This window comes from Poromitra crassiceps (genome assembly GCF_964638095.1).
Source record: "Poromitra crassiceps genome assembly, chromosome: 2".
In the NCBI taxonomy this organism is placed as follows: Eukaryota; Metazoa; Chordata; class Actinopteri; order Beryciformes; family Melamphaidae; genus Poromitra; species Poromitra crassiceps.
In genome coordinates, this window is record NC_139624.1 from 111,541,437 (window position 1) to 111,564,184 (window position 22,748).

Here is a 22,748-nt window from a genome sequence, read left to right on the forward strand (position 1 = left end):
AGAGAGAGAGTGAAGGGACACGGCAGAGAGAGAGTGAAGAGGAAGAATACTATAGAACAGAAAGTTGTAATAGGCTGAATGTTGTGTATATTTTGTTGAAATATATTGATGGATATGAAAATGCACTTTCTGTTTCACTGTAATATTACTGGTAAGTGAAAGTTAGTATAGCGTCACCGTGTCCTGCATCGGACATCTCATTGCCTGTTTCGTTACGTCCGGGTCAGAGGTCTCTCGACGTGGTTTCCGGTACTTTAGCGGGCATTTCAGATGCTGGATCGCCGCTTTGTGAAAGTGGAACTAATTTATACATCTATATGTGTCAATATGTGGAATTTCATATGAATATGTGCATGGTAACATGTCAAATTACTTTAGGAAAGTGACTTTGATGACAGAAAGCCATAAGACGTGCTTGGGCGACGAGAGTTACTGATCTTTAAAGTTGCTAGCTTGCTAGCTAGCTAACGCTAGCTTTGTCTAAAACACAACAAGGCCAGCAGGTGGCAATAATGCAGCAAAATGGGACTCAGCGACCACTACAAGCCACTCTCTTTGTTGACTATTACTGGCTTGCTAACCACTGGCTTGCTAACCAGCAGAGCCGCAGAGTGAGCTGTCCGTAACAGGACAAGAGCAGCTTCCAGTTAAGACGCCAGCGGTAGCGTCCTTTCCCCGACTCTGGTAAATCAAAGACATAACTAAAATAAATTATTTCAACGGTATGTTGCTAGAAAGAAGTTCGACTTAACGTTTTCGCCGTTAAACTACACGGAAACATGACATGATCATTGTAGCAGTGTTTGAAGCACAATTTTAACAGAAGTTTTGTAAAAATATTGTCCGATGCAGGACACGCTTCCGTTAAGTCAGTGCACATTCTTTTATGCATGGTGTGTGGGTTTCAGTGGCAATGTTTTCTTTCCAAACCGGCTGTTTGTGAAAGAACATGATTAGATGGCTAAACCTACAGTTTGTGTTTGTTAGTTACAATTATGCTGACCGGACACATAAATATGGCTAAAAAAGGTTAAAAGAAACCTAATTTTTTTTTATTTAAAGGAGAATTTCATTTTTTTTTATTTAAAGGAGAATTTCATTTTTTTTTAACCTGGACCCATCTCCTGGCAATAATTATGATTTGGCCACTCACCCAGCGATGTCCGCGGCGTTTCTGGCCGACCTAGCGTTGTTTTGAGATCAATAGCGTCCAAGTCAGTTGTAAAATGGAGCTGATTTGGGGCCAAGTGTGAGCCTGTCTTTCCTGCATCTAAATAGCTATTTTTATTCCCATTTTCGCCACATATCGTCGTAATGTGATCCCTCAACATCCACCAGAGTGATATTTCGCCCCAGGCCATTTCCTGGAGTCTCCCAGGCATCAAATTGCCTCAAACGTGATCTCGGTCACCAAAGCCACTTCTTAACATGCAGTGGAATCCGTATTATAACCTGCACCTAGCCAGTTGGCCTGCATGTTAAACAACAATTAGCCGGCCTATGCGCACTCCCGCGAGTCCGTATCTTATCTACCTCGACCGCCGGTATAAGATCCGCTTCCACGCAATCGCAGCTCATGTTAAACAGCTGGCAGGTTATTATCTGCATATCCGTAGTGGGCAGGTGTGGCTCTTCGTGACTCACTTCACGTTCGCTAGTTTATTAATTAATGAATCGTTCGGGCAATCGCTTATATCAACGAGCAAACTCACGGTTTCCTCAAGTGTTGCAAAAACGGCTTGAATTGTTAAGTGGGGGCTAGAATGACCGTGCTTTCCGAGGTGAGGGCTGGCTTGACTGCAGAGAGGCAGCGGGGAAGTAAAGTGAAAAGTGGAGCAGAAACGCGCTCTCCTGAGGCAGCAGGATCACTGAAGCAAATGAAACAACTATCACAAAGAGCAGCCGAGATTCTGACACTTTTTGCGCAATGCGTGCCGCTCTATCTGCCTGTTTGTCTCTCTGCCAGTGCCCGCATGTCTGTTTAGTGTGCGTGTGTGTGTGGCATGTCATTTTTAACGCTGTTCATAACGAGCAGAGCATGTTTAGGCTATCGTACGGCTCCGTCCCCAAATTAATTTTCATCGTCCCTGACGCTACTGGGCGCCCACACTGCGGAGTGGATAGGAGCTGACTGACTCTGACTGATAGGCTATCAAACTTTTGTGGGGAGAAATACATTTAAAACTAGTCAGATATGACTTGAATGTCATAAAATAAATCACCCACAGTGATTGACGACAGTCCGACCACTATTTTGACTGCGCGGCTTTATGTAGCTTAACAAAGGCATTTTTGGCACATTGCCACCCCTCGTTGTCAATGGACTCCGTTAAAACATGTTTTTTGAAGTCTCCAGATTTGTCAGGCAGGCATGTTGTGTGACTGTGCATCCACACTGTGGAGAGGATAGGAGCTGACTGACTGATAGGCTATCAAACTTTTGTGGGGAGAAATAAATTTAAAACTAGTCAGATATGACTTGATTTGTTTGGTTACAAATTCGCTAAAGCTGTTTCCTATCACATTTCTTGTTTTTGATAGATGCTACTGCGGCTCATATCCAGTTGTTTCTTAACTCATTCTCTGCCAGGGTCATTTCGGTCTGTGTGCTCCCAGTGCCAGGATTTTGAGCATATTTCCTGATCTTCCAGGACCCACAGAATATTCTGTGCTAGGAATAAAATTACACAACATATCTCACAATAAAGCAGAGACTCTCTTCTTACCCCTTGTAAAAAACTGAAACTCTACCATGTTGCCTTGTTTAGTTACAAGCAGTGGAAGTTAGCTTGTTTTCACTAAAAATGCCCTCCTTGGAACAGAAATAGGAGAAAAAGAGGTTTTTAGTGAAGGACACCGTTTCAAGCAGAACTCTCTTTTGAGCCTTTTATTTTTTGCCTCAGTGACACATCAGACACATTATACAGTATTTGTTTTCGCAAAAAAAATAATAAAAAAAATAAAATAAGAGAATGTATTTGAGGGAGCTGTGTCGGTCCATCCCGCCCAGTGAGCGGCTACAGAGAGAGAGAGAGAGTCTGGCCCCTGGGGTTTCTTGACAGATGAGGCTTGGCCGCAGTATTTATCAAAGTATGATAAATATGTGCACAAAATCAAATAAATAATTTACTTTTACAGTTGCCATGTGGATTTTTAGCTTAGCTTGATAAAAGCATAAACAAATGGAACGAACCCTTATGTGGTCACACTCACACACTCTCTCTCTCTCACACACACACACACACACACAGGAATAACGAGTGCTGTAACGTTACCTGCTGTCACGTTACCTCTCATAACTAACGTTAGCACAGAAGATCACACAATAGCTACGTTAGTGCTGTAAACTTTGAAATGTTTATGTGACACATGTTTCGCCTTGGTTGCTGGGGACGGGTGTGTGACGCGGTTTGACGCGTTTGACGTATCCATGTGATTCCCCCTCCCTTGAGTGTGACAGAGCTCTCCCTTGAGAGGGAGAGCTGGCAAGAGGAAACGTGAAGCGAGTCATGCCGGCGGCATAAGTTATAAACAATGCGTGACAATTATACTCGAATGTTGTGTGTGTGATCATTTCATCTCAAACACGATACAAAAAATAGGCTACTTTTTAGTAGTGGCACCCATTTCTCCTCCTCCGATTCATCTGTGTCAGACGGATCAGAACGCTGTGAAGGGGAGCCTTCGTCGCCCTGGCGCTCCGTCGTGGAGCAACAACAAAAACGCCGGCGTCTTCCTCGCCATCGTCGCCATCCGAGAACTCTGGGTCGGACTCTGTTTCGACCACAGGCTCCACCCATAAATACTAAACTAGCGGGTTCCTTTTATCAGTTTGACCTGAAACAATGTCACAGGCTGGGAAAGTGTCTGATGTAATGTAAACAGCTAAAACATGAAAGTACGTCCGAGTACGTCTTTGGCACAGAACGCCATTGTTAAAAGTACGTCCGGGTACGTCTTTGGCAGAGAATGAGTTAACAAAGACCCCTCATGTTTAGAAAGGCAAAACCTGAAAATATCCTGTTCTCTCTAGCAGGACATGATCCAGATAACATGTTTAAAAGGCACTCAAGTCTCGTAAAGTCCCGCGATACTTTCCTGCCGACTGGCCAACTACAGGTAGGACGCTTTGCGGTGGTGGTTTTAGCGTAACCTATGTGGGGTTTGGCGTAACCTATGTGGGATTCGAAATAACGAAGGTTATGCCAAACCCCACATAGGTTACGCTAAAACCACCACCGCAAAGCGTCCTACCTGTAGTTGGGCAGTCGGCAGGAAAGTATCGCGGGACTTTACGAGACTTGGTGACCGAGATCACGTTTGAGGCAATTTGATGCCTGGGAGACTCCAGGAAATGGCCTGGGGCGAAATATCACTCTGGTGGATGTTGAGGGATCACATTACGATGATATTTGGCGAAAACGGGAATAAAAATAGCTATTTAGATGCAGGAAAGACAGGCTCACACTTGGCCCCAAATCAGCTCCATTTTACAACTGACTATTGATCTCAAAACAACGCTAGGACGGCCAGAAACGCCGCGGACATGCTGGGTGAGTGGCCAAATCATAATTATTACCAGGAGATGGGTCCAGGTTAAAAAAAAAACGAAATTCTCCTTTAAAATTAGGTATTCCTCTAACTATGGCTAAAAAAAAAAAGCCACCTCCCTCGTCCTCGACCCTACCAACTTTGAGACCAAAACGACGCCCTTGCAGCAGACTCACCTGTCTCTAGCTAACGTTAACGCTAGCAGACTCCTGTCTCTGGTTAACGTTACATGGCAGACTCACCTCTGTGGTCACTGCTCTCCCGTGACCGGCGTCGCCGCGCCGGGCTGCTAAACCTGGCTTTCCTCTTTGGCGGCGGCATGAATGAACGCTGCAAATGCAAGACGAGCTCGTTCGTGTCTGTGTGCGGTAGCAGTCTGCAATGAGTGTTGAATTCACTGGCAAGTTAGTAACACTCTTCTTACCACGCTGAAAGGTTTATCCTAACCTGACGCTGCCAGATGGACGGTTTAGCTTATCCATCTTGCAAGCAAGGTTAGGTTTATCCTAGGTCGGAACCACATCAAGACCATGCTAAAGTCAGCCATCACAGCTCAGCCAAACACCCTGACAAGCTAGCTACGGTACGCTAACAACAAAATAGCAGCTAGCTGCGACGAGAAGCTCGAGAACGCGTACCGCGCGCGTCCACTGTCCACAACACACGGTGTGACGTCACGCAGGAGTAGGCACCGCCCCGCAGGGAGTCCCGTGGTGCTGCTGATACACAGGAAACCTGGCAGATGATGAAACAGACAAAGTGAGTGTAGCTAGCAGACAGTGTGAGGATGAGTGAGGAACATTACCTGGAGCTGTGTGAGAGCCCGGTGCAGTTTGAACATGCCTCCAGCGTCAACAACGTCTTCTTTGACGAAGCAAACAAGCAGGTAAGAAACCCTGCTGTAGCTAGCCAGCTAAGCTAAGCTAAGCTATTGCTAGCTGACAGTTGCACGGTTTGTTTACCTCAAACTACCAATGCATTTAGACTTAGAGTTACATGTGTTGCTAGCTTTTGGGAGAGCAGTAAAGCACCTTTTTACTGATGTATGTATGTAACTTAGCCGTAAGCTAGATGCTGGGTGTGTCATTTGTTATGAAGTGGACTAAATAATAAGCCGTTTAGCCAGAAGGTTCAATATCAGGTATTATGAAAACTAACAATGCCTTCTGTCAAGAAGCAAACAAGCAGGTAAGCTCGTTAAGTTAGCTGGCAGTTGAGCGAAATACAGTTAGTTAGTGCTTGCCTTGTAGCCCTCAGTGTGTCAACAAAGCTGTCTACACATTAGGATGTAATACTAACAAGCAACAATCTCGCAAATCAACTTGTAAGCTAGGCTACATTTAATTACTGCATTTTTTTTTTTTTTTTTAACCTTTATTTAACCAGGAAGTCACATTGAGGTTAAAAACCTCTTTTACAAGAGATACCTGGCCAAGACAGGGTAAAATGGCATCTTAAAACAAGTACAACAATAAAACAGACAGACAACTAGTAATAAAACACAATGTAAAAACAACAATAAAGCAAACAGCCGGTAAACATAGTTACCAAGCGTAAAACAGAGATATCAATACAGTAAATCGACAGTGAATAAACATTGGCAAAACAATAAGACAAAGCTGGTTAAAAACAAGTACAGCACACTTTACCGGTAACCATGTCCTTTATTCTAAGTTTAAACGAGTTTAAAGAAATAAGAGACTCCAGTTTAAAAGAGGTCTGAAGGTCGTTCCATGACCAAGGACCATAGTAGTGCAGACTTGCTCTTCCTACCTCTTTCTTAACAAGCGGCACTTTGAATTGTAGCCATCTGTGAGACCTGAGATTTAATCCGGTGGACAGAGGAGTGGCTTAAGTAGTTGGGAAGGAGACCAGAGATTATTTTAAATACAAGGATGTACCAATGTTCTAGCCTTCTAAGTGCAAGTGAGGTCCAGCCAACCAAACTGTACAGGGTGCAGTGATGAGTCCTGAAGCTACTGTTGGTGATGTACCTCAGGGCCAAATGATACAGGGGATCAAGCTTGGACAAGGTGGACTGAGATGAAAACCTGTATATGGTATCACCGTAGTCAAGTTGGGAGAGGAAGAGAGCAGAGACGAGACGTTTTCTGGATGTGAGAGAAAAGCAGGATTTCAGTCTATACAATAAACCCACAGTTCGTTTAAGTTTCATGGCAAGACGATCAACATGATGGTTAAAGTTGAGGTTGGAGTCGAGCCAGATGCCCAGGTACTTATAATGGTCGACAGGCTCTATAGGAATGCCGTCCAAGGTAGTGATGGGGGAATTTGGAGCACTTTTAACACATTTTCTCTGTGAGGAAAAAAACATGGACTTAGTCTTGGAGGAGTTCAAGAGCAGTTTTTGCTCAGAGAGAGCGTGTTGCAGGGCGTTAAAGTCTGTCTGCAGATTGGATAAGGCTTCTTCAGTGGAGGAGGTGCAAGAGTATATGATTAGAGCTGGGTATTGGTTCAAATTTCAAGAATCGATTCGATTCCGATTCACAAGGTTGCGAATCGATTAATTTCGATTCGATTCGATTCGATTCCGATTCGATCAATTTTCAATATTGATTTGGTTAGTGATACCAAAACGTGGTTTTTGAGCTGTACCCTGAATTACATGACTGTCCAGTTATGTAACACAGGGGTTTCCAACCAGCCAAGTAGATACATGGGGGAAAAAAGTTGCAGACCTGTTGTCAATTTTAATGGTTTTAGTTACACATATATTTACTCACCACGTGGTGACAAAGGGTAAATAACAGCCTTTTCATCTGTCAATAAAGACACTTTCACAATTATGCACAGTGATTTGATTTCAGCCTATATAATTTCTAAAAGTAGATATTAATAATGATCAAACATTTCCATTCATGTAGCCTACAGTATTTATGTTTTTGTTTCAACTACAAACATAATTAAACGTCAACTTGAAACTATGTTTCAACTACCACACACAGCACAATATTTTAGCCTGTTTAGTAAAAAAAAAAAAAAAAAAAAAAAAGTAATTAAAAAAAAAATCGATCTCTGGACATATGAATCGATAATCGAGGATTAAAATGAAAATCGATTAAAAATCGGAGAATCGATTTTTTGAACCCAGCCCTATATATGATGGTGTCATCAGCGTAAATGCAAAAATTTAATTTAACACAGATTTTATTAATGTATAATAAGAAAAGAAGGGGCCCCAAGACCGACCCTTGGGGGACACCCTTGGTAATAAGGACAGAGTCAGACATGATGTGTCCATGCTTAACCTTCTGAGTGCGCTGGGATAAGTAGCTTTGGAACCACTTTACAGCGTTGGGGCCAAGGCCAGCACCCAACAGAGATTTAAGCAGTAAAGGGTGGTCCACGGTGTCGAACGCTTTTGTAAGGTCAATGAACAGGGACGCACAAGACATTTTATTCCCTAGAGCCTGCTTGATGTCATCAAACACTTTTAACGTGGCCGAGATGGTACTATGCCCAGAGCGAAAACCAGACTGTGTTGGAATCAAGATGGGATTTCACTTGGGCTGCTATTAGGGACCTCCAGGATTTTAGAGAGGACAGAAAGATTAGATATAGGCCTATAATTATTCACATCCGAACGATCGCCAGATTTGAAAAGAGGTGTAACAAAGGCGTCTTTCCAGATGTTTGGAACCTGAAGAAGATCCAATGATAAATTAAAGATATGGGTGACAGCCTTAGCTATGACAGAGGCGCCTGCTCTTAACAGAAAGGGGTCGAGGCCATCAGGCCCGGGGGCCTTCTTGGGGTCAATAGAAGAAAGCGCTTTTACCCTGACACAGAATATAAATATATTTTGAATGCATATATGCTGTTGTAATTAATAAAATGATAATATGCATATAGCCATTTAGAATCACTTAATACACCATTTACAATTGCACCTTGTACAAGAATTTGTAAATAAGATTTACAGATAACAGGGTTGTTCATCAATACCAATGACTCAATGATTACCTTCAAAATGATACCGAAAGATACAGAGAGATTTGATGGACAGTGGCTACTGGCTACTGTTTGCCTCAGATTATTTCCTGATGTCTGTTTCACTGTTTGTGTTCAGGTGTTTGCGGTGCGTTCAGGGGGAGCGACAGGTGTGGTGGTTAAAGGTCCAGATGACAAGAGCTCTGTGGCCTTCAGGTACCTTCAGCTGCACTGTACTGTTTAAAAATCAGTGAAAATAGCTGCCATGGCTGCTACATCCCAACATTAGGAATACAAATGGTTGAATTTACTTTTGACATGGAGCAAAAATAAAAATGCAAATAGAAGACCAAGTAAATTTAAAGGAACACGTCAACATTTTAGGACATTCCCCTATTTGACATCTTCCCAATAGTAAGACAAGAAGATAGTCCCTTCTCTTCTCTGTGCGTGTATTAGAAAAATAGTGAGCGCTAGTTAGCTTAGCAAAATGAATGGTAGTCAATGGTACAGCTAGCCTACCCCCCTTGAGAAGAGAAGGGACTTTATCTTCTTGATAAATGGTAAATGGACTGCATTTATATAGCGCTTTTATCCTAAGCGCTTTACAATGTGCCTACATTCACCCATTCACCCACCGAAGGCGGCCAGCTGCCACGCAGGGTGCTGGCACAGCCATCGGGAGCAATTTGGGGTTCGGTCTCTTGCCCAAGGACACTTCGACATGCGGACTGGAGGAGCCGGGGATCGAACCACCGACCTTCTGGTTAGTGGACGATGCGCTCTACCTCCTGAGCCACAGCTGCCCCATCACCGCCCCATGGGGAGCCACAGCTGCCCCATCTTCTTGTCTTACTATTGGGAAGATGTCAAATAAGCGAATCTCCCAAAATGTTGATACGGAAAATGTTTCAGCCTGAATGTTTATTTTATTTTTTATTGTTTTATTTCCCCCCATTTTCTCCCTACTGCTGCCCCGGTTGCTGCCCCACCCCCTCTGCCGATCTGTGGACAGCCGTAGACACACACATGCTTCCTCCGATAGATGTGCAGTTGACAGCCGCTTCTTTTCACCTGACAGCAGGGAGCTTCACCGGCAGGGCGTAGCATGTGGGAGGATCATGCTATTCCCACCAGTTCCCTTCCGCCATGAACAGGTGCCCCGACCGACCAGAGGAGGCGCTCGTGCAGCGACCAGGACACATACATTCCGGCTTCCCACCCACAGGCACAGCCAATCGTGCCTCTATGGACGCCCGACCAAGCCGGAGGTAACACGGGGGCGCGAACCTCCGACCCTCGTGTTGGTAGGCAGGGAATCTATCGCTACACTACCCGGACGCCAGCCCCAGCCTGAATGTTTATTAAAGCTGCACTACCCGGACTAGCCTAGGTAAACCCAGCCACCACGTGACCTGCTCTCTCAGTTCCCAGTACAGGTCTGAGAGCAGGTCACGTGGGGGATGGGTTTACCCAGGCTATACCCGGACGCCAGCCTGAATGTTTATTAAATCATTCTTATTCCTGACTTTTCTAGTGTCTCAGTCAGGAATCGTGTTTGTTTTCTCTTCACAGAATGGACGACAAAGGAGAAGTGAAGTGCATCAAGTTCTCCATCGGAAATAAGATCCTAGCTGTCCAGAGAACCTCCAAATCTGTGGTGAGTTCTGCCGGGTAGAGCAAGGCACTAATGATCTTAGAGTTAAGGGTTCAACTCCATACAGCGAGAAACATGTAAATAATGTAAATACAGTCATCTGGCCTTTCAGCAGCAATCGATTTAACTCTAAATGAAATGAAATGCAGAGAGGACTTGTTGCTGCCTGGTTCCTATCTGTGCCAGTATTACCATTTTTAATTGTCGAAGCTAAAATTGCAGTATGTGAGTGGGCATGATTAACTGTGCTGTTGCTATCTTTAATTATTACACTATTTAATTATTGACTCTTCAATCTGTGCAGGATTTCCTCAACTTCATACCCGACTACCCACACACAGAGTTCACCCAGGAATGCAAGGTATGGCGCATTATCTCTTCCTTGTCTTTGTAAATATTTATTTTTATTTCTTAATATTTCTTTATTTTCTTTCTTACCTTTTTTTGTTATTTTTGTTGAACGTAAGATGATTTATTGTAACCTGACGCTGCCAGATGGATGGTATAGCTCCACATACGTTTCACTAAACCAGTCGATCTGGGAATGCAGTAACCAGACCCGCTGACGGAGGCGGGCACTTTTTCCAAGCTACTTGGCAGGTGATTGGATGACCCATCTGTCTATCACCGCTGGTGGGTGTTAACTTCAACCAATCAGATCGCCGAAGGTACCTGTGCCTGATCTCCGTGGTATTCATTGATTGAGTCCTCACCGTCGTAAAGTCACCTTCGAAGCATGAAGTTAGATTATAACAAACTAGTTGTGTGGCTTAGCCTTCCCAAATGTTGAGGGTCGTTTTTTAGAATTTAATACATAGAATTGGGAACGTTACATTCAATTTCATTCAGACTGCCTGTCACTTCCGCGGCGGCAGCCATGTTGACGAGTGAAAAGAACTACAAAGAGCATGTACCCACTACTTGCCCAGATGAGCCTGAGCCCGCCTAAGGCTGCCGCTGATTCGTCGGGCCGGCATGGTTCGGCCAATCATCTTAACTGCCTGTGCATGACAAGATGGATTACGTCGAGAGAATCTCTTTTGATCTCGTGAGGTTATCCATCTTGCAAGCAAGGTTAGATTTATTGAGCCCTGAGGATAAATGAGGTCATTACAGCAGCAAATATGTAAAATGTAATGAAGGATATGAATGAAAGTAAAATGAAATTAAAAACAGAATGGCTCTCTGATGAGTAGGGGTGTCACGATATTTCGTCGCACGATATATCGCGATATCGAAACGTCACGATATGCGTATCGTCAGAAAAAAATTATATCGTTAAAAAAAAAAAAAAAAAAATTCTCCTGAATAATAATAGAACAAATTTAGCAGAATCAACACGCATGAGTGAGGGGGTAGACTACTACTGGCATGGCAAAACAGCTCAAGGGGTACATAAGATTACATAAGTTGAGCCATGAGCCATTGAGCATGAGTTATTCAAGAAATAGATTGTATACTTTATTTTTCTTATTATTATTTTCTTTATTTTTCTTTCATACAGTAAAAAAAAAAACGCAGCCGTTTTTCAATACTGTAGTTAGCTTCTGCCAAGGTTTTTTTTTGAGGATTCTGGCTCATCTTTCAAGAGCCGAGGATTCGTTTCTGTTAGGATTTTGTGAACACACAATATCTCAAAAGAACTAATAGAATGTGTGCTTTCTCTGTCTAAAAGAGTTAGTTTGTAGAGTTAGTAGTTATGTAAGCATTAGCAGTTGAATACAGCATGGTTTCAGCGTCTGAAAATTTATTCTGAGATAAACGGCTTTTTGTGAAATTAGATAGAACAGTCACTTTAACCATTCATTTTTGGCATCAGTAAGACGTCAGACATCTAAACAATAGTTTTGAACAGTAATTTCCTCCATAACAGCAGGAAACACCCCTCTCCTTCAAACTCCTCCCTCCGTGTGTGTTCTTCTTGGCTGCAGCGGGCGTGTCACAAGCTCGTTTCTGTTGCTGCTGTAACCTCGCGTCACCAGGCTCACTGCTTTGCTGCTGCTCTGCCTGTCTGCTGGCGGCCGCTGGGCAAGTCTGGATATGGGCTCGCTCGTTTCTTGGGGTTTGTGTTGAGAGCTTTGATGAAGCTTTTGCGATTCTGGTCTTATTTATGCTGCGTGTTTCAAAGTGTGTTCCACCCGTAATCTATTATGCAAATTTGCGAAACCCCACCGCCAGCTCCCAAGCGCGAAAGTGAAAGCGTTTTCGCCAATCCATTTTCATGAGAATGGCTTCCTCACACTGCTTTTTGCTTGCCTTCCTCTAGTCTGGAGAACACTGTCGCCACTTAGTGGGTCGGTGGAATGGGTTGTACACGTTCGGTCGCTCCAATATTTTTATAGGAGACGTGGGGAGCGTTGATCCACGTCCCACCGTCAAATTTTTTTTTTTTTTTTTAAGCCGAGATATCTCGTCATTGGCAGTCAACCGTTGGATTCTGTAAGCCGAGATATCTCGTCAATGGCAGTGAACGTGTTAAAATATCGTATCGTATCGTTATCGTGAACCCAATATCGTGTATCGTATCGTATCGTGAAATTAGTGTATCGTGACACCCCTACTGATGAGTATAAAATGTGTCTCTCCATGATCTTTTCAAGCTGAAGCCCTGTTAGGGTTCAGCTGTGATTCTTGTTGTTAACAGATAACAGTTTGGTGTTTATGGAGATTAATACCGCATTCAAGGCAACTCGGACCGCCGTAAGTTTCAACAGGGAACCTCCGCTCCGGACAGATTTGCGTTCACGCTGCACTTCCTGCTTGGGGGGAAAAACCAAACACAGGCTATAGGTTGCTATAGCAACCCGTGTTGTTAGCATTGTACCTACCTTTTAGCTAACAATGCTAACCGAATGCTGAATTTCACATATTGCTCTAATCAGAGCGAAACATAGATGACACAAACAATATTAACGTTAAAATTACATAATTAAGACATCACATTTTGTGTTAAAACATTAACAAACGCCTTTAAAATAATTCTGTGATTACTATTAACAATACAAGTCGCCATTTTGATGTGGCTATGACGTCAACTCGGACAAAGCAGAGCTCTGGATGATACCCGAATTTCTGAGCTGTAATTCCGGCCTGGACGACCGTTCGATTCACTTTTTACAGGTCGGAACCCATTTTTTCTGGTGGTTGTCTTGAACGGCGTATAACTCTTTGTCGTCTGTCCACTGCAGACGAAGAACGCCAGTGTTCTGGGTTTCTGTTGGACCAACTGGAACGAGATTGTCTTCATCACCGACCAGGGAATCGAGTTCTACCAGGTAAGGCAAACTGCACCAGGGCCATGCTGGACCATGATCAACCATACCATGGTACAGTATCGGCACACTGAGTGTCCATAGGAATACTGAGGAGTTGCATTATGCTGTTAATCGCTGGGTTTACATCCAGTGTTTCTATGAACATAATGAGAACATGAAGTACAAAGATTGAATGCTTGTTTGCTGTGTGTGTGTGTGTGTGTGTGTGTATGTATCTCTCTCTGTTTCTCTCCTCTCTCCTCTCACTCTGTTTCTCTCTGTCTTTCCTGTATTTCTCTCTCTCTGTGTCTCTGTCTCCAGGTGTTTCCAGACAAGCGCAGTGTGAAGCAGGTGAAGAGTCAGAGTATCAATGTGAACTGGTATCAGTATTGTCCGGAGACGGCCGTCATCCTGCTGTCCACCACCGTGCAGGGCAATGTGCTGCAGCCCTTCGCCTTCCGGGTGAGAGTGCACACACACGCACGCAGGCACGCATACACACACACACACACACACACACACACACACACACACACACACACACACACACAGGTATTCATCTATCTGGTACATAGACTGTATACAAATATGGACGTAGCCACCGTGATGTCACCCATTGGTTTCTGGCAGAGATGGGGACTTGGACTTGAGACTTGGACTTGAGTCGCACTTAAGTCACACACACAGTGACTTGAGACTTGATTTGAGACTCGTCCTCAAAGACTTGAGACTTGACTTGGACTTGAAGGTTTGGGACTTGTGAACAATCTTTATTTTTCTTAGTTTTATTTTAAAAAAAAATTGGTGCATTAACATTAAGGAAATGTCTACTAATGTCATCTCAAATCATTGCTGCTACTGTATTCGAATAGATAAGGAGTGAGGATATAATACAGTACATGCTTTGAATCCCTTAGTTTTAGCTATACAGTGTTCTCCCTCCCCCATTAGTGCTAATTTTAATTTATTTATCCTGGTTGCTGCTCCACCCTCTGCCGATCTGGGGAGAGCCGAAAACTGGCTCCATGCTTCCTCCGAGACATGGGCAGTTAGCCAGCCGCTTCTTTTCACCTGACAGGGGAAGCTTCACCGGTAGGAGATAGCACGTGGGAGGATCACGCTATTCCAACGAGTTCCCCTCCCTCCGAACAGGCACCACATCAGCAACCAGGATATTGCATGTTTTGGTGTGGGGTTCCTATATGAAGGAAACCCCCAGGGGGCACGGGGAGAACATGCAAACTCCACACAGAAAGGCCCTTTTGACGACCCCACCTGGGCGGTGGGCACTCGAGGACATGCGGACGGGCACGCATTCCTTCAGCGCTCACAGCGTCCCAGGTGGGAATCGAATCCAGGACCTTCTAGCTGTGAGGCGACAGCGCTTACCACTGCACCACCATGCCCCCTCAACTATACAGCTATACAGTGTTCTAAGCAGACCGGATGCCATGCAGCAGATGATTGAACGCTCATCGATAGGGACTTGAGACTTGACTTGGACTTGCCCCTCAAAGACTTGAGAATTGACTTGGACTTGGCCCTCAAAGACTTGAGACTTTTAACATGGGGTGAATGGGAAATGGAAAAATAACTAAAATAGCTTGCACACTGCAGGGCTCCAAGTTTACTTCATTTTATTGCACCGGTGGTGGTGACGTTTCAAACAGATTTTTAAAAATTAATTCCAAAGTATCCACCTTATTTCTAGCTGCCATGATGCCTGCTTCTTCCGCTTCCGGTGTAATAGACTGTTTTACAGTCTATGGTTTTAACTTGACAAAACAAGGCCAGGTCGAAACCTGGCATAGGGCCGGTGTGCTCAGTAAAGTGCATAACTCTGCCAAGCTGTATTGAGTCATTTGTGTAGTGTGCCTGTGCTGTAGTGTAGCCTATGTGGGTTAATAATCCTGGGTTTAAGCTTCATTAACATGAAGTGCCAGATTTATGGTTAATCTAGTAATATATATTATTTTCACACATAAATGTAGGCTATTGAAATGTAGGCTTATTATGTGGTGTATTCCCAGCCTCCCCCCCCCATACGTGTAGGCTAGGTGTATTTTTTACAATGAATTCGTATATCATTAATAATTGGGATTATTGTAAATATTAGGATAGGTGAGATCAGATGACTGCTTACCATGTAAAAGCTTTAATAACACTGGAATTGAGGGCCATAGACTATGGCCCAAAATTCAAATATAACACTATGGCCCATAGTGTTATTAAATATTGTACATGGTATGCAGTCATCTGATGTCCCCTCCCCTAAACGTTACATGTCATGACTTGCTCCTTCCTTGGCAGAGATCTGTGCTCGAGCACATTGCCTCGTGTTTCACTGTAAACGAGTAGGCTATTGTGACAAGCGAACTTTTTCAGTGAAACAAGTTCGCTTGTCACACAATACTCGTTTGACTTATTTGAGGGCATGTATGTTTATCGTTCACGTTCGCTAACCTGTCGGTCTTTAAACTCTTTGAACAGGTCGGGGTGCCTGTCGGCAAGATGTTTAGCCAGGTTCGATGTGTTTGAGCCTTTCGCTTTGGTCGCGTTGAAGCACCTTTTACTTCAGCAGCAACTGCACGGCCGGGCGTCAAGTCAGCCAGAATGTACTAGTACGTCATCCGCTTTGTTGCTTTCAGAATAAAACGCTTATTGTAACCTTATTTATTTTGAGTAATGCGTTACAGCCACAGTTTCACGCCATATAACATCACAACGAGTATTTTGATACAAGGTTTGCTGCTTCATTCATTGAAATACCTTTTCTCCTCCAACGTGCATCAATAAGCTATTGACTTTTGTTTAAGTAACATTATTTTGAAAATTTTAACCGGAAGTTTTGCAGCTCTTCCCGAAAAAAGCTGCCTGGAGATATTCTCCCGAATGAGAAGCACGCTTCTTCATAGTGCACGCCCGATAAAACTCATTCAAAACGTTGCACTAGTTTACTGACTACACTGTCGTTTCCCATAACGTTAGTCACAAGAAATGTGGAGAAAGAATCACTTTTTGGGAGACAATCGCATCATGGTGATCACTATTCAGCAACAATGGACATGTATTGGAAATGAAATGCCTTCGCTTGTTTCACAACTTGTCTGCTCCAAAGCGCTACTCCAACCGGAGATACTGTCCGGTAGGCTTTAGATTGATGTTAGCTTAGCGTCACCTAATATCATCACAGTCAGTCCCTCTCCTGACAAAAAAATGCTCCAGGTAGCGCTTTTTCCATGCAAAAATGCAAACGTTATGTGTGAACAGCCCCATACACAGCAGATTACCCCTGCTCAGACATTACCATAGTAATCACACAGCCCGCGCCCCCCGCGCGAGTGCTCGAGCACTCGTTCATAATAGACTATTTAAATTGCTTAAAATGCCCATCCGTAGAAGCCGCTGCCATTTTCGCTGTGTCTGTCCTCCTGTGTGTCGGGAGTCGGCACGGCCACACATGAAGCAGACAGAGTCAGAGAGAGTTTTTTTCACTTTTCACCAGTCACCATTGGTTCAAGGCAACGATGTGTTTATTAGCCAGAGGTGCATTACCGCCACCTACCGGACTGGAAAGACATTTACTCGGCCAGGATGGGTGCGCAAATGCAGCGACAGAGTCGAATGTAAGGGCCCTGCTGCATTCTGCACCGGCCCCAAAAAACGTCTATGAGGATTTTACCCTTTTACAGCAGAGCCATTCTGCTCTACAGCCGTGTCGTTCGGGTGCTGGGATAACGTAATGCATTGTGGGTAGTCGGCTACTAACTGTGGCTAATGTTAGCGGCTAGCTAGCTATGTTACATGGCAGTAAAACGCCACCAAATTGATTTAACTTTTAACCATTTCGAGTAACACACATTTCGAGTTTCCATACGGACCTCCAGCGTTGGTTAGTTGTTTATAACGTGACTATATTTATAACTTTTATAATGGACTCCAGCTTCCAGTTTATAATTCAGGTCTGCAGCCAGAGTATAACAAAGGAAATGGCAAGCTGCAACAATGAGTCACATTAACTCATTCATCGCCAGTTTAGGACTGCCAATATTTAGCACAGGCCAAAGATTTTCATAATTGTTGGTCATTTTCAAGACCCACAGTAAATTATCTATTAGCACCAGAGTGATTTGCAATACCTCAAAATGAAGATGTACGTCTCTGGGTTCACCAGGAAAAAAAAAGTGAGCTTTTAGCATGTTCTGTACTCTACTTATAGCCATTTATATACACCCTGTTTTCAGCCAAAAAGTCTCTGTGAGAAAAGAAATTGCAGAAAATGGCATTTATGTACACAGCACACAATATCAGGCAGAACTCGCTCTCAATTCTTTTATTTTGAACTGTATTGACATCAGACATGTAAATATTATTCATTATGACACAAATGACAAAAAAAATATATATATATATATATATATATATATATATGAAGTGCTTTTTTTACATTCAACAATACAGTTTGCTCAGTGTGAGTGAGTGTACAGACAGACACACAGACAGACAGACAGACAGACAGACAGACACACCGATAGACAGACAGACAGACAGACAGACAGACACACACACACACACACACACACACACACACACACACACACACACACGATCCCCCTTTTAGATTTCTAACCCCACTTAGGATAAGCAATAACCACGCCCTGTGGCGCTGGGATTGGCCAGGAGCAACACTGGAGGGCACGCAGCCCAGCGATTTCATGAACCAACTGAATAGCTCTTGAGAAGGACAGCGGGCTGCTGTGACTGCCGCTTCTGCCTTGTTAGCTGTTTGTGTGTTTATTTTGTTTTCTTCTGGTCCACCCGTCCTCGTCCATGTCTCCCTGTCATATCCTCTCTGCTATTTGATCGTTCCCGTTTTCCCCTCGGCTATTCAACACGTCCTCACCGCCCTCGCAAACTGATCGATCATTTCCTCATTCCTCCGATGATCAAACACATCTCTTGATTACTTTCTCCCGTTTTCTCTCTGTGTGAAAGCCATTTATGTGGCGAGGCTGTGTGGAGGAGGAGAACAGCTTCTCCTCCTCCACACAGTTGTGACTCCGTCTCGTCTCTTTCGGGCTGGCACATAGGAACGGGGACCAGGATCGATCATGTTGGTCACGGGTTTGACTACTGCGGTTTCGATGTCCGCTGCTGTGCAGCAAGTCGATCAGCTCTGCAGCGCGGCGAGGGGGCATTTCAATGGCGTTTCTCCTCTGCAACAAGGAAGCGCGTTTCCTTTCCACCTTCTTCCTAATTTCAAACAACAGCTGCGGTATGTGTTTGATAACGTGCTGTCGGCTTGACTTTGAGGTTAGGGACCCGAAACTATGTCACAGGCTGGGTAAGTGTTTCAACTATGCGCTGCACTCATAAAAACAAAAACACGTCAAACACGTCATTGGCGGGGAGGGCTATTTCTGATAACACGTCAAAGACGTCATTGGCGGTGAATGAGTTAAACCGGACCTTGTACCCATGATTATTTTTTACAGTGGGGCATTCAAAAATAAGGTGGATAGACTGCTCTTCTTCAAACAAAGTGACAAAAGCACGACGCCATCATAAATACCCACATGATGCAGTAACATGATACAGTCACGTGGGTCGACTCACTCATGTGACAGGAAAAATGAATGAGAAATGACAACATTTTGGCGCCAGCCTCAAGTGATCATTCGAGGAACTGCAGTTTTTGGTGTCATTTTTCACAACCGATGTTTGGGGCTTGATCTGGTATCAACTCATGAAACAGCTTCCCTTTAAACAGACTGTACAAGAGACTCAGTCTCAGCTGACTTCAGAAGAAAAGGACAATGTTTGAAGTCCCTGGTGAAACGATGGTGGTTGTTGTATCTGATGATTGAGTTGTTGACGGTGCAGCTGTTCTCTTGTTTCAGAACGGGACGATGTCCAAGATGTCAAAGTTTGAGATTGAGCTGCCGGTCATCCCCAAACCCGCCAAACTCAGCCTGTCGGAGAGGGACATCGCCATGGCAACCATGTAAGTCTCAAGCCGGTGCATTCACACCACCAAGGCGGAAAGTTTGACCGCGCAATTATTCGCCCAAGTTGAAAAATGTAAATCTGAGCGAATGAGGCGAATGTCATTCGTCCCACAAAGTTTCACTTCATTTGCGCCGCCTGGGACAAAACGGCATCTGCTCGCATGTTTGCATTGACTTCATACAGGGTTTCATGTTTGCATTGACTTCATACAGGGTTTCATGTTTGCATTGACTTCATACAGGGTTTCATGTTTGCATTGACTTCATACAGGGTTTCATGTTTGCATTGACTTCATACAGGGTTTCATGTTTGCATTGACTTCATACAGGGTTTCATGTTTGCATTGACTTCATACAGGGTTTCATGTTTGCATTGACTTCATACAGGGTTTCATGTTTGCATTGACTTCATACAGGGTTTCATGTTTGCATTGACTTCATACAGGGTTTCATGTTTGCATTGACTTCATACAGGGTTTCATGTTTGCATTGACTTCATACAGGGTTTCATGTTTGCATTGACTTCATACAGGGTTTCATGTTTGCATTGACTTCATACAGGGTTTCATGTTTGCATTGACTTCATACAGGGTTTCATGTTTGCATTGACACAGCTGCTATAAAAGATAGATTTGTTTTTCACTCACCTTGACCAGGAAAGTGTTAGTAGGCTAACGTAGCCTACAGTCCGTGCGAGTTTCAGTAACGTTAGTTTAATAATCTCGAAACTACCGCAAATGCCTCCCCTCCCCCTACTCTCGCCACTCAAAGCCGCGCTATAGACCCCTTATACAGCTTGTCAACATTGAGCTGCGCGCGCATCGTGTAGGCAAAAAGCCGTCAGCCCAGCATTGACAGACAGTGAGAACTGTGTAAAAGCCCCGCTGTCAGGACTGCTCTATGCCCATCTGCAACACACAGTTATATTTTAGTTTTAATGCAGTTCTCGGCTTACTACCACAGCTTATCGCCTAGTGATAAGCAATGTTATGCATCGAAATTAACGCTGTTTAATGGGATATGTCTTACAGACCCATACGCACTGGCGCTGTCAATTGGCCAAGCCTAGTGGCTGGCAATACATATCGTGCATTCCTTTATAACTGGGGATAGCGTAGATAATTATTCTGTAACTTGCAAAGATATATTGTTATGTTGATAATGCACACAACTCAATAATGACATTATGTAACGTTACTTGGTCATTAACTAACCGAGCGATGTGGCTGAGCAGCCTACAGTTTCAGGCAGCTTACCTGATTATGAAGAGCACTACAAAGTCGGGCATTTTTAATGATGTCCTCATTCCAATCAGTTCAACTCAATAATGACATTATTTAACGTTACTTGGTTGTTAACTAACCGAGCGATGTGGCTGTTACTAGCAGCCTACTACAGTTTACCTGATATGAAATGAGCGAGCACTGCAAAGTCGGGCATTTTTAACGATTTCCTCTTTCGGCTTGCAACCAAAGACACCTACGGTTAGCATTAAAAGCAGTATGAGTTGACGGGATTCGGTAAAACTTTAGTCCTTGCTTTGTTGATAGTGTAACAGACTGTTCAGTGAATTGTGTTGTGTTCTATTGCGTGTGTGCGAGGCTGTGTATGTTCCCTCGAGTTGCGTAGAACAGGATATGTGGGGAAAAGCTTGTTATAACGTTACAGCCTGGCTCTATCGTTTATTATTTTATTAACCAAGTGTGAATAGGCGGACCCGAATACTCTGCTACAATAGCTTTCCGATTCTGGCATCGCACTGCACAACACGAAGACATATCTAGCTCGAATAGTTTTCGGGCCACTGGAAAACTACTTGACAGGGCTGCGCGGAGTCTGTCTTTCTGCCTCCGTCTTGCGCATCTGACGCTGCTTGTTGTCATTGTGACGTAGGCGTATAAGGGGTCTATAGAAAGCCAAAGTGGAACGTTACTTCCTGCTTCAGCACTGTACCAGAGATTTTCAGCCGCCATTTATTTTCCCATAGACATTTCGTAAAATGCGTAGAATTTTAGAACGGTTCAGATATATTTAGAAACAGGAGAGATCGCATAATATTTCACTCTGACCAAAACGTAAAAAAATGCAGGTTTAAAGAAAATATTTTAACAATGTTTTTTTAACTCATTGAGTGCCAGCCACTTTTGGAGAACGGACGCTCCCAGTGCCAGAGTTTCAGAGCGTTTTCAGTGATTTCTCGAGGCCCACAGAATATTGTGTGATATTACTATGTAAACACCGAACACGCACAAAGAACGATGAGACTCTATTGTATCAGCAGCAAAAACAAGTTTATTGATATAATTTTCCGTTCTTTAGTTATCAGCCGGAGAAGATAGGTCAAAAACAGAAAAAATTGGCGTTTCCATCTAGAAGCTGAGATATTGAGCCTTTTGTGAAATATAGCATTTCAAGCAAATCATTGACTCTGAAGCTAATATTTTCTGACCTGAAACATCTGAACAGTAATTTCCTTCAATATAACAGCACCCCCACCACCCTCTACTGCAAACTCCTCCTCCGTGGGTGTGTCTCTGGTGGCTCTGCTCGCTCTGAGTGCTGCTTGTGTCAGGCGAGTCTCTGCTGCCTGGATGGCGGCCGCTCGTCGCAGCAGTCTGGATCGGGCTCGCTCGTTTCTGGGGTTCGGTTGTGAGCTGGGATGAAGCTGCGTCTGATTCTGGGCTTTCTGGGCTTTCTGGCGTGCCCCACCCCCCTCCTCCTCCTCCGTGGGAGTGCCTCTGAGGCTCTGCTGCGTTTGCTCTCGCTCTGCTTTTGCTCCGTCTGCACTGAAAAGTGCGCTGCATCCCCCTGCTTTTTCACAGCCTGTCGCCGGCTCCCAGCTGAGAATAATGTAACTTTTCAGAAAGACGCTGGTGTCGGCAACTAAATCATATGGAGGGGCTATCGCAGCTATTGCAGACGGAGGGGCTCAATTGTGGCAGCAGATGGACTGCTGTTCACAGGCACAGCTAACGTTATGCTTCATGCATATCGATGCGATTTCCGTTTCCTCATGACTTCTTCTCTCTTTTCTCCTGGCCTTTCTCTAATCTGGAGAGCACTGTTGCCACCTAATGGGTCGGTAAAATAGGTTATACACATTCAACATGCCCAAAAATTTTACAGGAGATGGATCTGGCTTTGATCCACGTCCCACCGTCAAAAAACGCAATTGACGACTTTAGTCGTCATTGGCACTCAACGTTACTAAAGCAATTGACGACTGAAGTCATCATTGGCACTCAATGAGTTAAGGACCGGGTGAAATGTTCTATGTTCTCTCCTGATCAGCTACTGTGTTTAATGTACAGTATATATACCCGCACT

The 22,748-nt window shown here is 44.0% G+C and overlaps 1 protein-coding gene across 1 annotated transcript in view; it reads left to right on the plus strand.

Annotated features, from left to right (window-relative positions):
• The first annotated feature begins 5,266 nt into the window (after window positions 1-5,266).
• rmc1 (regulator of MON1-CCZ1) overlaps window positions 5,267-22,748 on the plus strand; it is a 46,723-nt gene continuing 29,241 nt past the window's right edge. The window contains exons 1-7 of the mRNA XM_083632052.1: window positions 5,267-5,437; window positions 8,642-8,718; window positions 10,078-10,162; window positions 10,464-10,520; window positions 13,348-13,434; window positions 13,735-13,875; window positions 19,314-19,417. Of these exons, the coding sequence (XP_083488178.1) occupies window positions 5,339-5,437; window positions 8,642-8,718; window positions 10,078-10,162; window positions 10,464-10,520; window positions 13,348-13,434; window positions 13,735-13,875; window positions 19,314-19,417 (650 nt within the window). The 5' untranslated portion in view covers window positions 5,267-5,338. The remainder of the gene's footprint in view (window positions 5,438-8,641; window positions 8,719-10,077; window positions 10,163-10,463; window positions 10,521-13,347; window positions 13,435-13,734; window positions 13,876-19,313; window positions 19,418-22,748) is intronic.